Consider the following 15,478-nt stretch of genomic DNA (forward strand, 5'->3'; position numbering starts at 1 on the left):
GGCTGAACAGGTTTATCAAGGGTGGTAAAGGGGTGTTTAAGTTAATCGAACTCCCAGCTGATTGTTGGGGTCCTGGGGGTATATTTAAGTTTGGGTTTGCCATTGTTAATTCTTCCTCGTTATGCTTTTTTATATTAGCTTGCCTGTCTGTTCCTTTTCTATAAGGTAGGAATCTAAGTTTGGACATAGGATTTTATGAGAAAGGAAATAAAAATTTTATTTTGATTTTATTAAAATCTCCTTGATAATAAAATATTTTTCTTTTAGTGTACTTTTTTTTTTTTTTTTTTGTATTATTTTCCTAGCCGATCAGTGTTAAAATTTGTATAAATGTATGTATGTATGTATGCATTACTCACGTTGCCCAGAGTAAGAGGAGGTACATCGTTTTTCTTTTCCTTTCTGATTTCCTGGATGAATTCCTTTGTGTTGATGTATTGTTTCCGTGTTCTTTTCTTTTTTTTTGTTGTTGCACAAATTTGTTTCGGATAAATCTTTTCTCCCTTCTTGTTTTTCCCTTTTTTAGTTCCTTTAAAACACCTGAAGAACACTAGAAATTCCGCGAGTGAAATAACTATCTCTCTTTGTGTCGAGTCATAAGATTTTGCCTATCCTATACCACTTGTCGCTGCACGCAAATTTTGATAAAATTTTCGAATTTAACTGGCTCATGATGAAGGACAAGGCCACCACCCCAAATAGCCGACAAGGAGCAGCTGGACCTATGCGCGTGCGTCCTTATCATCATATAGTAACACCCCAGCCACCTACTCGTTACAAGAACCGTGGAGGCTCTGGCTTACAACTCCCCTACATCCATTATTTCTATTCACAAGACATTAAAGTTCTGCGCTTGTGCAGACAATTTCCACCTCCTCATCGAGCTTAACAAACTCAAAAACTCCACAACCAACCTCGAATCATTATTCAAGCAAATGACTAGTGCACGCTTTCGGGTCCTCAGTCCTGTCGAAGGACAAGTGTCAGACACTCCATATCTGGCGAAAACAAAAGTGCTTACAGGAAACACATCCATGCAACAAACACAAACTCTAAAAATCTTAGGTCTACCATCAACAGCAGATACGATTGGACATCCCACATAACCAAACTTAAAGCCGATCTTGATAAAACTCCCGGAATAGTAAAACACTTTTCCTCACTGAAACACAATACTAACACCACAACACTAATTCAAGTATTAAAGTCATAGTAGTCTCAAAAATTGACCACTGTTTACCTATTTATGGGTACTCAGCTAAGTCCCAACAAAATAAACTAAAAACTCCATTAAACGAAGCAATAAGAGCAGCACTTGGTGCATTCCGATCCACACCCACACATAACTTAACACAGATACCCTAGCACAATAGATAGATCAATCCAGATCTGTTAAAACCAGAACATCCCATACCAATCAATAAAAAAGAACACTTGCAACTTACATCATCGCGTACACTGTTACCAATGAAAGCAGTGTTATTAAAACACGCCTACTACCCACCTGTTCTACAGTTCTCTATAGCCATCCATCAAGCTGCACAAATCTGCATAAAGAAAAGAAGCAAGCACGCCATATGTTCCGACTCCCTTTCCTCCATCACCTCCATCGCAAAACCAAATTATGGTTATAATTTGACTGAAATCGGACAAAGATATATAACTGCCATCTTTTCGAGTCAGCAGAAAATTGACAAAGCTTCATTGTTTTAATACATAAACGCATAAAAATCGAAATAGTTCGTTGTTAACAATATTTATATTTTGTTTTAACTGCAAAGGTATGAGGTTCGCCGAAGTTTTCTTTCTTTCTTGTTGCTCTATTACATGATACACACATTGCTAAGCCAATAATAGTGTTTAACCGTTTGCTATCTATATGTGTTAACACTTTTATTAGTTACTCATCACCTCAAAATAAATCTAATTTCGATCGGTAAAATTCTTACTCCATAGTATAACAAAAGCTTTATTTCTCTTAGCCTCTCTTTAAATTCTCTTAAACATGGAACTTCAAACGATATTTCCGCTTTCTTAATGTTGTCACCGTGAATTAGCAAAAACAAACATTTATGTCGATGTAGTCGTGTTGTTCAGTAGTATATCAACAGCTGCTCTTACTGTTTTGCTCGCACTCTACTTGGAACTCCCAGCTGACAACACCCTTAAAAATAAAATTAAGTTTATTCAAAATGTGCATTTTCACCGATTGTTTATTGAGCCCCTTAATACTGTGGCCAGCTATCATCGGCGTGACTATATACCTCTTGAAGTAAGTTCTGAAAATTATGAAATGTACAATGACGGTGCATTAGTTTCCGACTTGCAGATAACGGGTTTTTCGGCTAATTCTTATTCATGATTTTAGGGAATACATGCAGGGCGGCAAGTTCACAAAGGACACAGATGAAAGCGGAAAGGTGTTCATTGTCACGGGAGCCAACACGGGAATCGGCAAGGAGACGGCTCTGGAGATCGCCAGACGAGGGGGCACCGTGTACATGGCTTGCAGGGATATGAACAGATGCGATAGGGCCCGTAAGGAAATCATCAAGGAGACGAACAATCAGAATGTATTCTCCCGAGAACTTGATTTGAGTTCCCTGGAGTCCGTTCGTCAATTCGTGGCTGGGTGAGTTAGCCAGAGATGCCTTTAACATTATACGTATCCATTAAAAAGCATGTTCCCTTACTAATTAGCTTCAAGAAGGAGCAGGACAAGCTCCATGTCCTGGTCAACAATGCAGGCGTGATGCGCTGCCCCAAGATGTTAACCAAGGATGGTTTCGAAATGCAGTTGGGTGTGAACCACATCGGCCACTTCTTGCTGACCAACTTGTTGCTCGACGTGCTAAAGGTAAGTCGGCATAAGTCACTCAAGAATATCGGATGAAGAGTGTGAAACGTTTCCCAGAAATCGGCTCCTAGTCGCATTGTCGTCCTGTCCAGCCTGGCCCATACGCAAGGTGCAATCAACTTGGCCGACCTGAACAGCGAAAAATCCTATGACGAGGGTCGGGCCTACAGCCAGAGCAAGTTGGCCAACGTGCTGTTTACCCGGGAATTGGCCAAGCGCTTGGAGGGCAGTGGCGTCACAGTCAACGCCCTGCATCCTGGTCTTGTGGACACGGAGCTGGGCAGGAACATGGCTTTCTTCCAGACCAACTTGGCGAAGTAAGTGCAAACTAAATGAAAAAGGAACTTTGTTAATTAAATTCTTAACCTCAGATATCTTATCAAGCCATTGTTTTGGCCGCTGCTGAAGACACCTAAAAGTGGAGCACAGACCTCCATCTATGCTGCCCTGGATCCGGAGTTGAAGAAGGTGTCTGGCTTGTACTTTAGCGACTGCAAGCCCAAGGACGCCGCTCCTGCAGCCTTGGATGATGCGGTAGGAAAGTTGCTGTGGACTGAGAGTGAGAAACTCACGGGCTTGGATAAACCAACAGAGCCAGCCAAAAAGGAAGCTGATAAAGCTTAACCGAAAGTTAAAAAAGTAGCAATCCGAGAAAGGGACTACTGAATTCAAAGAAAATGTCAACAAGCCAAAGGTAAAATTTAGCAACTTCTGTAAAGTATCCAACATTCGAGCAATACCCTGTAGATTGTAAATGTAAAGAAGATTGAGCAGGGTTAGAACAAGCTGTTTATTTAATTGTAATACTAGCAGTTTTTTCACGAATAGGTTAATTAAATAAATGCCAGTGGAATCACCATCGCTCGGTTCCTTGGCGTCCTTCGACTCCTCTGACTTGCGCACCACACTAATTACCCCGCTACCCCTTAATTAGACTTGTAAAAAAAATAAAAGGAAACACAGATACCCTAGCACAATAATAGATCAATCCAAATTTGTAAAAACCAGAACATCCCATACCAATCAATAAAAAAGAACACTTGCAACTTACATCATCGCGTACAGTGTTACCAATAAAAACAATGTTATTAAAACAGGCCTACTACCCACCTATTCTACAGTTCTTTTCAGCGAAATAATAGAATAGGTGCACAAATCTGCATAAAGAAAAGAGGCAAGCACGCCATTAGTTCCGACTCCCATCGCAAACCCTAACAACAATTACTGCTACTCCACATCGATCCGAAATCTACTTTCCAAACACTTTCTCAAAATATTAATAATATGGATACCAAGCCATGTTGGCATCAAAGGAAGCGAAACAGCGGACTCTGAAGCAAAAAAAAGCAATTAGACAACCCCTAATATACACAGCCAATCAGAGCTCCAGCGATATCACCCAGCCCCTTTCCTTTTGAAAAGGAGGAATAAGATTACAATGGTTAACATGACAATTTTACTACTAATCCTGTATTTCCTTTCCAAACTTATAAGTAACAGCAATAGTATAACCCGCTTGCGTCTTAGGCCCCCACAAAAAAAAAAAACCCACTTTTTTTTTACTCACTACTACTATTATTGTTTAACAAAAAAAACCAACCCGAAAAAAAACACTCTCTTCTAAACTACCTCCCCCTCCCCCCCCCACCCACCCCCTTTCCTTTTTAAGCCCCCCCAGGCTGCCACCCCAAATTTAATTCCCAAAAAATCCTCAAATTCTTAAAAAAAAAAAAATTAATTTAAAAAATAAAAAATTCCAAAAAGTATAGCAAAAAAAAAAAATGATTGGTTAAATGTTTAAAATTGTAAAAATTAGTTATTTTCATAGTACTTTCACAGTTCTCAGTTTTAGTTATCACCCGACCCCACCGTTTAGTTTTTAATTAAGTTTTTTTTTTTTTTTTTTTAAAATTTGTAATTATAAAAAACAAAAATAACGAGGCTCTGCCTGGCTGCCTCCGCCACAGTTGCAGGTGATAACTTTACTCAATAACCCTGCTATAATTCATTGCTTGTCTCTTTCCACGCAGCTCAGCGAGGTATTGCTCTAACGGCCGCCCGCTCCATTGATCAAAAGTGGCGTGCAGCCAAGGGATTGCCGGAAAACCCAAATGCCTTTGGCCCACTTACCAATTTGCCTGACTTCACATACCTAGATGGCAGACCCACGCCCCCTGGGAGTAAGTAATAGAGTAGAACACGTGTGCGGCCAAAAGACCCCATAAAACTACTTTGAACAAGAAAAGAAGCAAGAACTAAGCTATTTTTAAAAACAACGAAGGTGTGTTAATTGTTCTGTGCATTTTTCGATCGTTCTTTTGTCATTATATATCTCAAAGTACATTCAAATAATCTTAAAACAGCAAATCTATAACTTTATTTCCCATATTTTCCGGATTGTTCCTATGGAACCTATAAGTTATAGTGGGCTATAAGTGGACTATAAGCTGTTTTTTGATTCGGTTTTAAAATCACAGATTAAGCTCAGAGTTGGTCAACTTAATTATTCAAAGACACTGGTACAATGAGCAATTTGATTGTGCTGCAAGCTTAGTTCGAGATAGATCCATTCGATTCATAAGGAGAATTAATCTGCGTTCATAAAGGTCTACATCAAATACACACCCAAATCCATTTAACTAACATCCAAATAAAACTTGTTTTACAGGCCAACCAGAAGAGACGTCTGCTGAAGCAGCAGAGTATCGCCGCCAGGATCGTGGAGCTAAGTGGGGAGCTCGAGTTTGCCAAGCAGCGACATCAACGCCTGAAGGAGACCGCCGAATCCGAGAAGCAGCGCCTCATCCAAAACAAACTGAAGCCCAAGGGCCACCTGTTGCTTAAACAGAAGAAGTAGCCTCCTAATCTTAGCCTGTATAAGTTATCATAAGTCGCTTAGTGAATGGAGACGAAATTATACGATGGTCTTGTGATGTGGACACATGTTTGCCCAAAACACGTTTCAAAAACGTTCCTCAGACAGCAAGCGTGGCGCAGTCGACGGTTCATTAGACGTATCGCTAATGGGGATTTAATTGCAACTGGGCGACACACCTGCCGCATCTTAATTGAGTGTTAAAACGCCAGTGACGCACTTGCCGGAGTAGCGTGTCCTGGCATTTAGACTAGATGAAAGCGTTGCGCGCTTTTCCGAGAGGGTCACGCTTAGCGATTAAGGCGAGCGTGGGCTCCCATTCGCACATTAGCTGCTAATAGAAGGCTTACGCTCGCGCATTCGAGTCACTTCTCAAACTATTTTTGCAAACAAGGAAGTCGGCCAGTTACAGAGGCTGGATTTCCTCTTCCGGCCTGCGCAACGTGGTCCAGATGCCACTGGGCCAACCTGGAGAGATTAACATATAGATCGTGCCAGCAGAGCCAACCAACCATAGCGAATGTGAGGTCTAATATTTGCTTTTATCAATAAATATGTATTACCGTTTACCAGTTAAATATTTGCACACCTTGCCAGTGGAGCTCCCTTGTTTTCCCGCGTGTTTGTCTTTTCGGTTAGGATATCAAGAATTTTGCTCGGCATAACAAACCCACAGAAACGTGCTCCAGTTAGGCATGTTTTCGTAGAGACCGATTAACCGGCTGATTGGCTTTAAATTGGGTGGAATTGGTCAAGACCAACAGTGCCAGGTAACATCGGACTTTGCAAGGCTTAACACTTCCCGAAAAAAACATCAACAAAGTTGAAGATCCATTGAGCCCCCAGGTGTCAGACCTAAAAATTTCCATAACTCTTTGTTACTACCAACTCACACCAGGCCGAAATTGGTAAAAGTGGCAATTAAATATGGGTATAAAGTGCCACTGTAAATATTAAAATATTGCAGGGTGCAAATTTAGCTATTTACATTCGCACGTTAGGCCAACAAAGAAATCAAGTCTGAGGAAATTTTCTAAACAGATGATCGTCACTTGGAGAAGGCTAAGAGTGCAGAATGTTTGTCGCACTTCTTGCAGAAATTAGCCGAGGAGTTCGAAATTTGGCACCGTCTTTCAGGTTTCAAACCCGGCGGGGGGTGTGACAAAAAAAAAGAAAGAAAGAAGAAAAACGTTCCTCCGCCGGAGCTCTCAATCAAAAGGCAGAATCGCTGCGCTGGGCGCCAATGCAGGCAACCGTGCGTATACGTAATGCGATCTGATTCCAACTGGATTGTTTATGTTTCCTTTACCGCCGGCGAATCTCGCACCTTTCTGTTGTTGTTGACGATGTTTCGGGTGTGCAAAAATATTTACCCCCAATTGGGTGGCATGGAAAAAGGTGGTGATGTGGAAAACAACTGAATGTTGTTATTGCCCTTTGCGGGCGCCTGGGATTTATATTTATATAATTGTATAAATTTATACAATTAGCGGGTTTATATTTACGACCGAAACTTTTCGAAACAGCCAGCGATTATTAAGTGCGAATTGGTCCGGGTCCAAGCATTAGTCTCTTCTCAATTCTGCTCAAGTCTGCTTAACGATGGTTTACAAAAGTCTAGTTGGCTTCTGATTCATCTCTTTGAGTGCAGGCCCCGGAAACTGAAGTCATGCCCCCTTTTGAATGCCTGATTCAAAGCGCCGATTGCAGCCAGGTCGAGTGTGTTTGTTAATTATTTTATTGCTCCCAAAGGCAGTTCATGTTTTTCTAGAAAATCGCGGTATTTATCACTTCCTGAATCAGCCGGCCACATTTTCACGACAAATTGATTAGCCGTCGCATGAACCGCTGCGGTTGGATATTTATAAAGTCTGAGTCGTATTTTTAGACGCCATCCTATTTGCGTATCTATGCTGATTTATAAAAAACGCCGAATTTCATTACAACGACGTTCGAGGTCTGGATTTAGACGTAGCGTGTGACCACACAAAAATTACCACCCGGCGACCACAGCGCCTGGTACTCAAATTACTCATGCGCCGTGTGCGCCGCAAACCTTTCCGACCGAGATCCGAAAGCCCCTAATTACTTTCCACCGCTCACTGGCCGACGTCAGAGTGTCCAAACAACAAAATTAATATTCATAATTATTCCGAGTAAAAACAAAATAGTCGCACACAATGGGCCGTATCTTTCCGCATTGTAAAAACTTTTCCGAGCCAAACAATTAGAGCCTTTCGTCCCAGCGAATTCCATAGCGATAAGTCGAAGATGTCACAGCATTCGCGCATGCGCAAAAACCCAGACGTCGACGTCAGCCGCAGATTGTCGAAAATGTCGCTGCGTTTCCTCCGGACTTGCGTCACAGCCGGAGCATCGGCTCTGCCCGAAAGCAATTTTCACATTTGGGTGCGAATATGGCGGTGGGTATATAAGGGAAGGGTTCTCCACAGCCAAGCACACAGAACTCCCCGGACGTTCAGAGCAATCAGAACCACCAGACTGAAATCAAAGGATACCCAACAGCCCACTCAGGATTTAACAGACATAAACTAGTTTACACCGACAAAACACCATGGATCTAAAGGTAAGCACGAAACCGAGAGACCTCCGAGGCAGTCCAGCTCATTCAGATCTCTCCCCTCAGCACTTGTACTCGTGGGTCTGCCTGCTGGTCAGCATCGTCATCTGCAAGGTGTCCCAGTGCAGTGCCAAGCCCACCTACTACGACCTGGACAGCTACGAGGCCTACGACACCGACCGCTACGACTCCAACGGCGACTCCTCGTACGCCCTGACCTACGGGAAGCCCCTCACCGACAACCGCCTCAAGAAGCTGAGCCCGGGTTACTACTACGTGGACGACGGCTACATCGCCCCCGTGGCCGCCAGTGCGGGCTACACCCGCCGCGAGGATGTCCAGTCCGAGGGCGGGGCCCTGCCCCACAACGTAAAGTTCACCCCGATTGTGCGCGTGCGGCAGACCAAGACTAAGCGCAAGAAGCTCTTCGTGCCCAACTTCTTCGGCTAGGAGCTGGAGGAGTCCATCCGGTCCTCCTGCCGGGACTGAGAGTACAGACTGAGGATGATTAGCGTAGGCTTAGCTGTAGGATAGTCGCGTGGCTACCACACCAAAAAGTACCTTATACTTATACTATTACCTATTTTATACGTGTCGAAATGATGACCGAATTATATTTAAACACCAAAACACCTACTAAATATATGAAAACATTTATGAAAATATTTCTCAACCAAACAATAATTATTCCGGTTGTACACAGTTAACAATCGTGAAATTTAAATTTAAATTTTATAAAAAAAAAATTTTTTTAAATTGATTGTAATTTACAGTTTACATAGTCGAATTCATTTCGTCATCACAAGTATAGGTTGTCAAATATTCCCTAAAGAGCGCAACAAATTTTCGAAATTCAAGCAATTGGTATCCGAACTTTTGCTTATCAGCGAACGCTTTCCCTGACGAGAATCCCACATTTTTATGAAAAGTGCCGAATAGAATTTGATCACCCGTAAAGTGTCTATTTGACTTGGCATTTCGGTGCTAATTGATCACTTAGCCGATTTATCAAAATCAGAATAGCATTTATTATTATTTATAATTTTTGTAGCTACAGCAAACCATTTTGAGTGATGTGATCATTTAAAATAAACAATATGAGCAAAAAACATATTTGTGGGTAATCGCCCTCGTGAAAGAGAATTGCGAACCAATTTTGTGCTGTTTATCCATTTGGTTCCAACTTCGTCTGTTTGAAGACTTACGGTAATCTTTCCTTTCGTTTTTTTCTGCTCATTCTTTCTCATACTGCGGGTGTCTATCGAAAATATGATCTTATAAATGTTAATTTTAGGATCACTTGGAGAAGTTATTTAAAAGAGACTGCACTTACTTCGGAGAAAATGGTGTTGTTAAATTCGGCAAAGGTATTGCTTTTCAATTAAAAGTAAAATACAAAAAAAGTAAAATACAAAAATTAAACATTTTTAAAAGTAAATATTTAAAAATTATATGAACAACATTTAAACGATTAAAAAAAAAAAAAAACACTTTTTGTATATACAACCACGGCCAAACGTTCATAAGGGCAAATTCGGTAGCGCCCTAATCAATTGGCGTGGCAACTTCAAATTTAGTAAAAATTTTCTTTAATTATTACTATCATAAGAAAACAACAAACAAAATATCAGGCAACAGGAAAAAGTTTGTCGCGAAAGGGTTAAATATTAAAATTAAAAGTAAAATTCATGTTTAATATATATTATCTAATTAAGTTGCATACTTTCATACAAAAAGGTAATCTTAATTATATAAACAAAATTACAATCAAACTACAAAGCAAGTTAACAAATTTGTTAAATTTATTATACCCATTTTTTATTGTTTTTACTAGAGCTCTGCATGATGTAGTTCCCTTTGTTTTCATGAGCCATTCGATCCACTCAAGTTTTTTAACTTATAGCTCATTGGACTCATGACTCCTATGAATCATAGCTCATAACATGATCTTTGATCTACTTGGTTCATTAGAAACCAGTACAGCTCATGTAGCTCATGAAGTCGCTCTGGTTTTTACTATACTAAGATCTTTTTTCTATATATGGAGTTAAAATTTGGCAACTAGATTATTGTCATAAATATTAGCATTTCATTAAATTTGCAAGTGATCTTTATCTATTTCTTATATCCAAAGAGATGCTTTTGAAGTATCCAATTTGGGCATGGTTTAGTAGGTTTTGCCGGGCCGAAAGTTTCTTAATAAGCCCTAGAAGTTGTAATACCCTTCCTTGTTGATCGTTTCTATTATATTTTTAGCTGATGGTTTTTTCGTATAACACTACCAACATTATGTTTTCTAAAAGGTTACTTCTGATTCGGTTGCAATTTGTGTTCAGAATATCTTTAAGTTGTAAAAATGCCTTTGCATATGGGACTGTGTCATGCAGTCTTTTAAATTTAACAATTGCACACATTTCTTTTTACACCCTTGCAGAGGGTATTATAATTTCAGTCAGAAGTTTGCAACGCAGTGAAGGAGACATCTCCGACCCTAAAATATATATATATATTCTTTATGAGCATCACTAAGTTACTCGATCTAGCCATGTCCGTCTGTCCGTTCGTTTCTACGCAAACTAGTCTCTCAGTTTTAAAACTATCTGCATGAAACTTTTTCAAAAGTTGTCTTTCTATTGCAGGTAGTATATAAGTCGGATCGAGCGGGATCGGACGACTATAGCATATAGCTCCCATAGGAACAAACGGAAATTTAAAAAAATTATAACTTTGGTGTTTTTTAATTTTTTTTTTCGCTTCTTCGACATGTAGTAATGGATAAATATTTTAGAATTACGGTTTAAATTTCATCAAAATCGGACGAATATAACTTAAAGCTCCCATGGGAACAATAAAAAAAAAAAAAAATAAAAACTTTAACTTATTTATTTTGCATTTTTTTTTAGAAATTCTTTATGATTAATTAATAATTTGGCAGTTCAGAATTACGCTTTTGATTTTATCAAAATCGGAAAACGATTTCATATGCCATAGGAACTATCAAATAAGCTTCAAATAGCTTCAATGTAAACATACACGCAATTCAATCATAATTTTAATGTTTTCAAGAATATTTAATTTCTGCAATAGCTGCAAGGGTATATGAACTTAGGCTTGCCGAAGTTTGCTTCCTTTCTTGTTGTGGTTAATATCGGTGGTTGATAAGACCGAGCAGGCCAACAACAATGTGGTTATTTTTTTGTAATTAACTTTATATTATTATATTACATGAAATATTGTATTTTATGAATTTTACCACCTCTGTTTTGAGCCATTAATTCAGGCATTTCAAAAAGTGCCAGCCATTTCGATGGGCTGTTCTCTGTGGGATTTGCGTATAACGGTCGTTGCAAGCATCGATAACTTCGTTTCGAAACATCGATGTATCGATAAAACAGCTGTCGTCATTTGTGGAAGAAGAGGAGAGATTTGCAAATTTACAAAGAAAGCAGGAGAAAATCGTCGTTGACAAGATGAGCTTCATGCAACCGAGTCCCGTTAAGTACGCGTGCTCCTGCGGCATCCTGAACCCGATCAACAAGCTCTTCTTCTGCCGGCACTGCCCCAAGCTGCACTGCGGCTTCTGCGTGACGCATGAGATCGAGTCGCACTTCTGCTCCAACTGCCTGGAGAACATCCCGTCCACGGAGGCGAGACACAAGAAAAACTGCTGCGCCAACTGCTTCGACTGCCCCTGCTGCCAGCACACCCTGTCCGCCAGAGCCTCCACGGTTCCGGTGGTGCGCAAGTCAGAGGAGTCCAAGGACGCCAAGGAACCGAAAGATGGCGATTCCACTGGCGACGCCACGCCCCCGGTCCCGGCGAGCAGCAAGCCCTCGGCGGTGCCCACTACCAAAAAGATGTACTACCTGTCGTGCCTGTCCTGTCGCTGGACAACGCGGGACGTGGGCATTCCCGACCAGGGCGTGGCCACGGGCACCTGGCCGGACAACGAGTGCCTGTACCAGGCGCGGTTTAACGCCTTGGTCGAGTACTTCCAGGCGGTGGTGCTGCAGGAGAAGCAGGAGAAACTGGAGTTCATGCGGCGCAAGGCGCCCAAGCAGCACAAGTTCCCCAGCCTTACGGATCGCACTGGACTGACTGTATCGCTGATTCGCCGCCAGATCGGCTGGAACGACAAGGTTCCCAAGGCCAAGGCCGTGATCACGCCGGCGGAGGCCACGGCGGAGGTGGAGGAACTGCCGGCGAACATCTTCACGGAACAGCTAAACCTGCGCAATGTCACGACGATCGCCCAACGCCACAGCCAGCCGGCGGATCAACCCACGGCCGTGGGCAGCTTGTATCCGCAGCGACGGTCGCTGTGGATCAAGCGGTCGCTGCGCTGCCGCCAGTGCGAGCACAACCTCATTAAGCCGGAGTACCATCCCACTTCCATCAAGTATCGCATCCAGCTCTTCGCCAGCTACCATGTGCCCGAGGTGGTGATGGTGCGCTGCGAGCAGCCGCTTGTGCCCGGCAAGAGCAACGCCATCCTGCTGAAGCTGACCAATCCGACCATGTACGACATGACCATTCGCCTGTTGACTGCAGCTCCACCAGAGGATCCGCAATTATCAGCGGAGACCACTCGGGCGGTGAAGGAGGAACCGATCTCCTCGTCACCACTTCTCAAGACTGTTGGCATCACGCTGTCGCGTCAAAACTCAACCCGGGAGATTAAGCGAGAGGTGCTGGATGCCTCCAATGCCGAGATCGTGCCGTTAGAGAGCGAGTTTGTGCTCAGCCAGCGCGACGACTCCAAGGAATTCGACGAGTACGTGCAGCTGCCTACCGAGGAGCCCAAGTTTATTGTCTGGCGCAAGGGCAACAAGGTCCTCATACGGCTGCAGTTCACCCCGGATGCGGAGCTGCCCTCGAGCACGGACGTCATACTTGGCTTTTTCATGCAGTACACATACGTGAACACCGTTACCAATGCGCCCGAGAAGAAGGAGCCGACCACCCATGCGCTCCACTCCAGGGTGTTCATCACAGCAGGCGCAACTGAGCAAAAGGCCAACTGAATTGGCCTGAAATTAACCTAATTAGCCCTACGGCATATAAATCGAAATTATCAACACCATAAAACACGCTTTATGAAAGCTGGGAAGATATGTATTTATTAAATTAACCTATTCGTGAAAAAGCTGCTAGTATTACAATTAAATAAATCGCTTGTTCTAACCCTGCTCAATCTTCTTTACATTTACAATCTACAGGGTATTGCTCAGATGTTGGATATCTTACAGAAGTTGCTAAATTTTACCTTTGGCTTGTTGACATTTTCTTCGGATTCAGTAGTCACATCCTCGGATTGCTACTTTTTTAACTTTTGGTTAAGCTTTATCAGCTTCCTTTTTGGCTGGCACCGTTGGTTTATCCAAGCCCGTGAATTTCTCACTCTCAGTCCACAGGAACTTTCCAACCGCATCATCCAAGGCTGCAGGAGCCACGTCCTTGGGCTTGCAGTCGCTAAAGTACAAGCCAGTGACCTTCTCCAACTCCGGATCCAGGGCAGCATAGATGGAGGTCTGGGCTCCACTTTTAGGTGTCTTCAGAAGCGGCCAAATCATTGGCTTGATAAGATATCTGAGGTTAAGAATTTAACTAACAAAGTTCCTTTTTCATTTAGTTTGCACTTACTTCACCAAGTTGGTCTGGAAGAAGGCCCAGTTCCGCGCCAACTCCGTGTCCACAACACCAGGATGCAGGGCGTTGACCGTGACGCCACTGCCCTCCAAGCGCTTGGCCAATTCCCGGGTAAACAGCACGTTGGCCAACTTGCTCTGGCTGTAGGCCAGGCCCTCATCATAGGATTTCTCGCTGTTCAGGTCGGCCAAGTTGATTGCACCTCGCGTATGGGCCAGGCTGGACAGGACGACAATGCGACTAGGAGCCGATTTCTGGGAAACGTTTCACACTCTTCATCCGATATTCTTGAGTGACTTATGCCGACTTACCTTTAGCACGTCGAGCAACAAGTTGGTCAGCAAGAAGTGGCCGATGTGGTTCACACCCAACTGCATTTCGAAACCATCCTTGGTTAACATCTTGGGGCAGCGCATCACGCCTGCATTGTTGACCAGGACATGGAGCTTGTCCTGCTCCTTCTTGAAGCTAATTAGTAAGGAAACATGCTTTTTAATGGATACATATAACGTTAAACGCATCTCTGGCTAGCTCACCCAGCCACGAATTGACGAACGGACTCCAGGGAACTCAAATCAAGTTCTCGGGAGAATACATTCTGATTGTTCGTCTCCTTGATGATTTCCTTACGGGCCCTATCGCATCTGTTCATATCCCTGCAAGCCATGTACACGGTGCCCCCTCGTCTGGCGATCTCCAGAGCCGTCTCCCTTGCCGATTCCCGTGTTGGCTCCCGTGACAATGAACACCTTTCCGCTTTCATCTGTGTCCTTTGTGAACTTGCCGCCCTGCATGTATTCCCTAAAATCATGAATAAGAATTAGCCGAAAACCCCGTTATCTGCAAGTCGGAAACTAATGCGCCGTACAATCATAATTTCCAGAACTTACTTCAACAGGTATATAGTCACGCCGATGATAGCTGGCCACAGTAATATGGGGCTCAATAAACAATCGGTGAAAATGCACATTTTGACAAAACTTAATTTTATTTTTTAGGGTGTTGTCAGCTGGGAGTTCCAAGTAGAGTGCGAGCAAAACAGTAAGAGCAGCTGTTGATATACTACTGAACAACACGACTACTTCGACACAAATGTTTGTTTTTGCTAATTCACGGTGAGAACATTGAGAAATCGGCTAAATCGTTCGCACTTTTATGTTTAAGAGAAGTTAAGAGAGGCTAAGAGAAATAAAGCTTTTATTATACTATGGAGTAAGAGATTGACCGATCGAAATTAGATTTTTTTTGAGGTAACGAATAACAAATAAAAGTAATTGGTATTTGATGTATGCATGAACACATACAGATAGCAAACGGTTTAACACTATTATTGACTTAGTCATGCGTGTATCATGTAATAGAAGATAACTAAAAATATGTTTTAAAACAATGAAGCTTTGTCAATTTATATCTTTGTCCGATCTGGGTCAAATTAAAACCATAATTCTGAAATATAAAACCATTATTAAATATCTGTCCGATTTTAATACAATAAAAAGAGGCTAAAAGCGTTGCA

General features: G+C 42.3%; 4 protein-coding genes and 1 pseudogene across 4 annotated transcripts; 4 read left to right on the forward strand and 1 right to left on the reverse strand.

The window, feature by feature from the left end:
• The first annotated feature begins 2,130 nt into the window (after window positions 1-2,130).
• Window positions 2,131-3,951, forward strand: LOC108136184 (retinol dehydrogenase 13-like). The gene is made up of 5 exons (XM_041710020.1): window positions 2,131-2,272; window positions 2,369-2,632; window positions 2,701-2,857; window positions 2,915-3,174; window positions 3,229-3,951. Exons 1-5 carry the CDS (start codon window positions 2,193-2,195, stop codon window positions 3,479-3,481), a joined length of 1,014 nt encoding a protein of 337 aa, XP_041565954.1. The 5' UTR covers window positions 2,131-2,192; the 3' UTR covers window positions 3,482-3,951.
• Window positions 3,952-4,790: 839 nt separating this feature from the next.
• LOC121467751 (39S ribosomal protein L52, mitochondrial-like) lies at window positions 4,791-5,813 on the forward strand (the record flags this gene model as incomplete). Its single annotated transcript, XM_041710017.1, is given in 3 exon segments — window positions 4,791-4,830; window positions 4,888-5,060; window positions 5,526-5,813. Coding segments are annotated over 3 exon segments (402 nt in total), but the record flags the coding sequence as incomplete, so codon positions are not given.
• A 2,396-nt stretch (window positions 5,814-8,209) lies between these two features.
• LOC121467752 lies at window positions 8,210-8,949 on the forward strand. Its single transcript, XM_041710018.1, has 2 exons — window positions 8,210-8,319; window positions 8,380-8,949. The coding sequence occupies exons 1-2, from the start codon at window positions 8,308-8,310 to the stop codon at window positions 8,761-8,763; spliced, it is 396 nt and encodes a 131-aa protein (XP_041565952.1). The 5' UTR covers window positions 8,210-8,307; the 3' UTR covers window positions 8,764-8,949.
• Window positions 8,950-11,707: 2,758 nt separating this feature from the next.
• LOC121467753 (dynactin subunit 4-like) lies at window positions 11,708-13,502 on the forward strand. Its single transcript, XM_041710019.1, has one exon. It carries the CDS (start codon window positions 11,784-11,786, stop codon window positions 13,335-13,337), a length of 1,554 nt encoding a protein of 517 aa, XP_041565953.1. The 5' UTR covers window positions 11,708-11,783; the 3' UTR covers window positions 13,338-13,502.
• On the reverse strand, window positions 13,413-15,036 carry LOC121466740 (annotated as a pseudogene).
• Window positions 15,037-15,478: the final 442 nt, after the last annotated feature.

Source organism: Drosophila elegans, unplaced genomic scaffold (genome assembly GCF_018152505.1).
Source record: "Drosophila elegans isolate 14027-0461.03 unplaced genomic scaffold, ASM1815250v1 contig_691, whole genome shotgun sequence".
Classification (NCBI taxonomy): domain Eukaryota; kingdom Metazoa; phylum Arthropoda; class Insecta; order Diptera; family Drosophilidae; genus Drosophila; species Drosophila elegans.

Bases quoted from the DNA above. Each gene is read 5' to 3' on its own strand.
- LOC108136184 (XM_041710020.1), top strand. From the start codon at position 2,193: ATGTGCATTTTCACCGATTGTTTATTGAGCCCCTTAATACTGTGGCCA. The intron at 2,858-2,914 runs GTAAGTCGGCAT...AACGTTTCCCAG, and splicing joins TGTTGCTCGACGTGCTAAAG to AAATCGGCTCCTAGTCGCAT. The intron at 3,175-3,228 runs GTAAGTGCAAAC...TCTTAACCTCAG, and splicing joins TTCCAGACCAACTTGGCGAA to ATATCTTATCAAGCCATTGT.
- LOC121467753 (XM_041710019.1), top strand. From the start codon at position 11,784: ATGAGCTTCATGCAACCGAGTCCCGTTAAGTACGCGTGCTCCTGCGGC.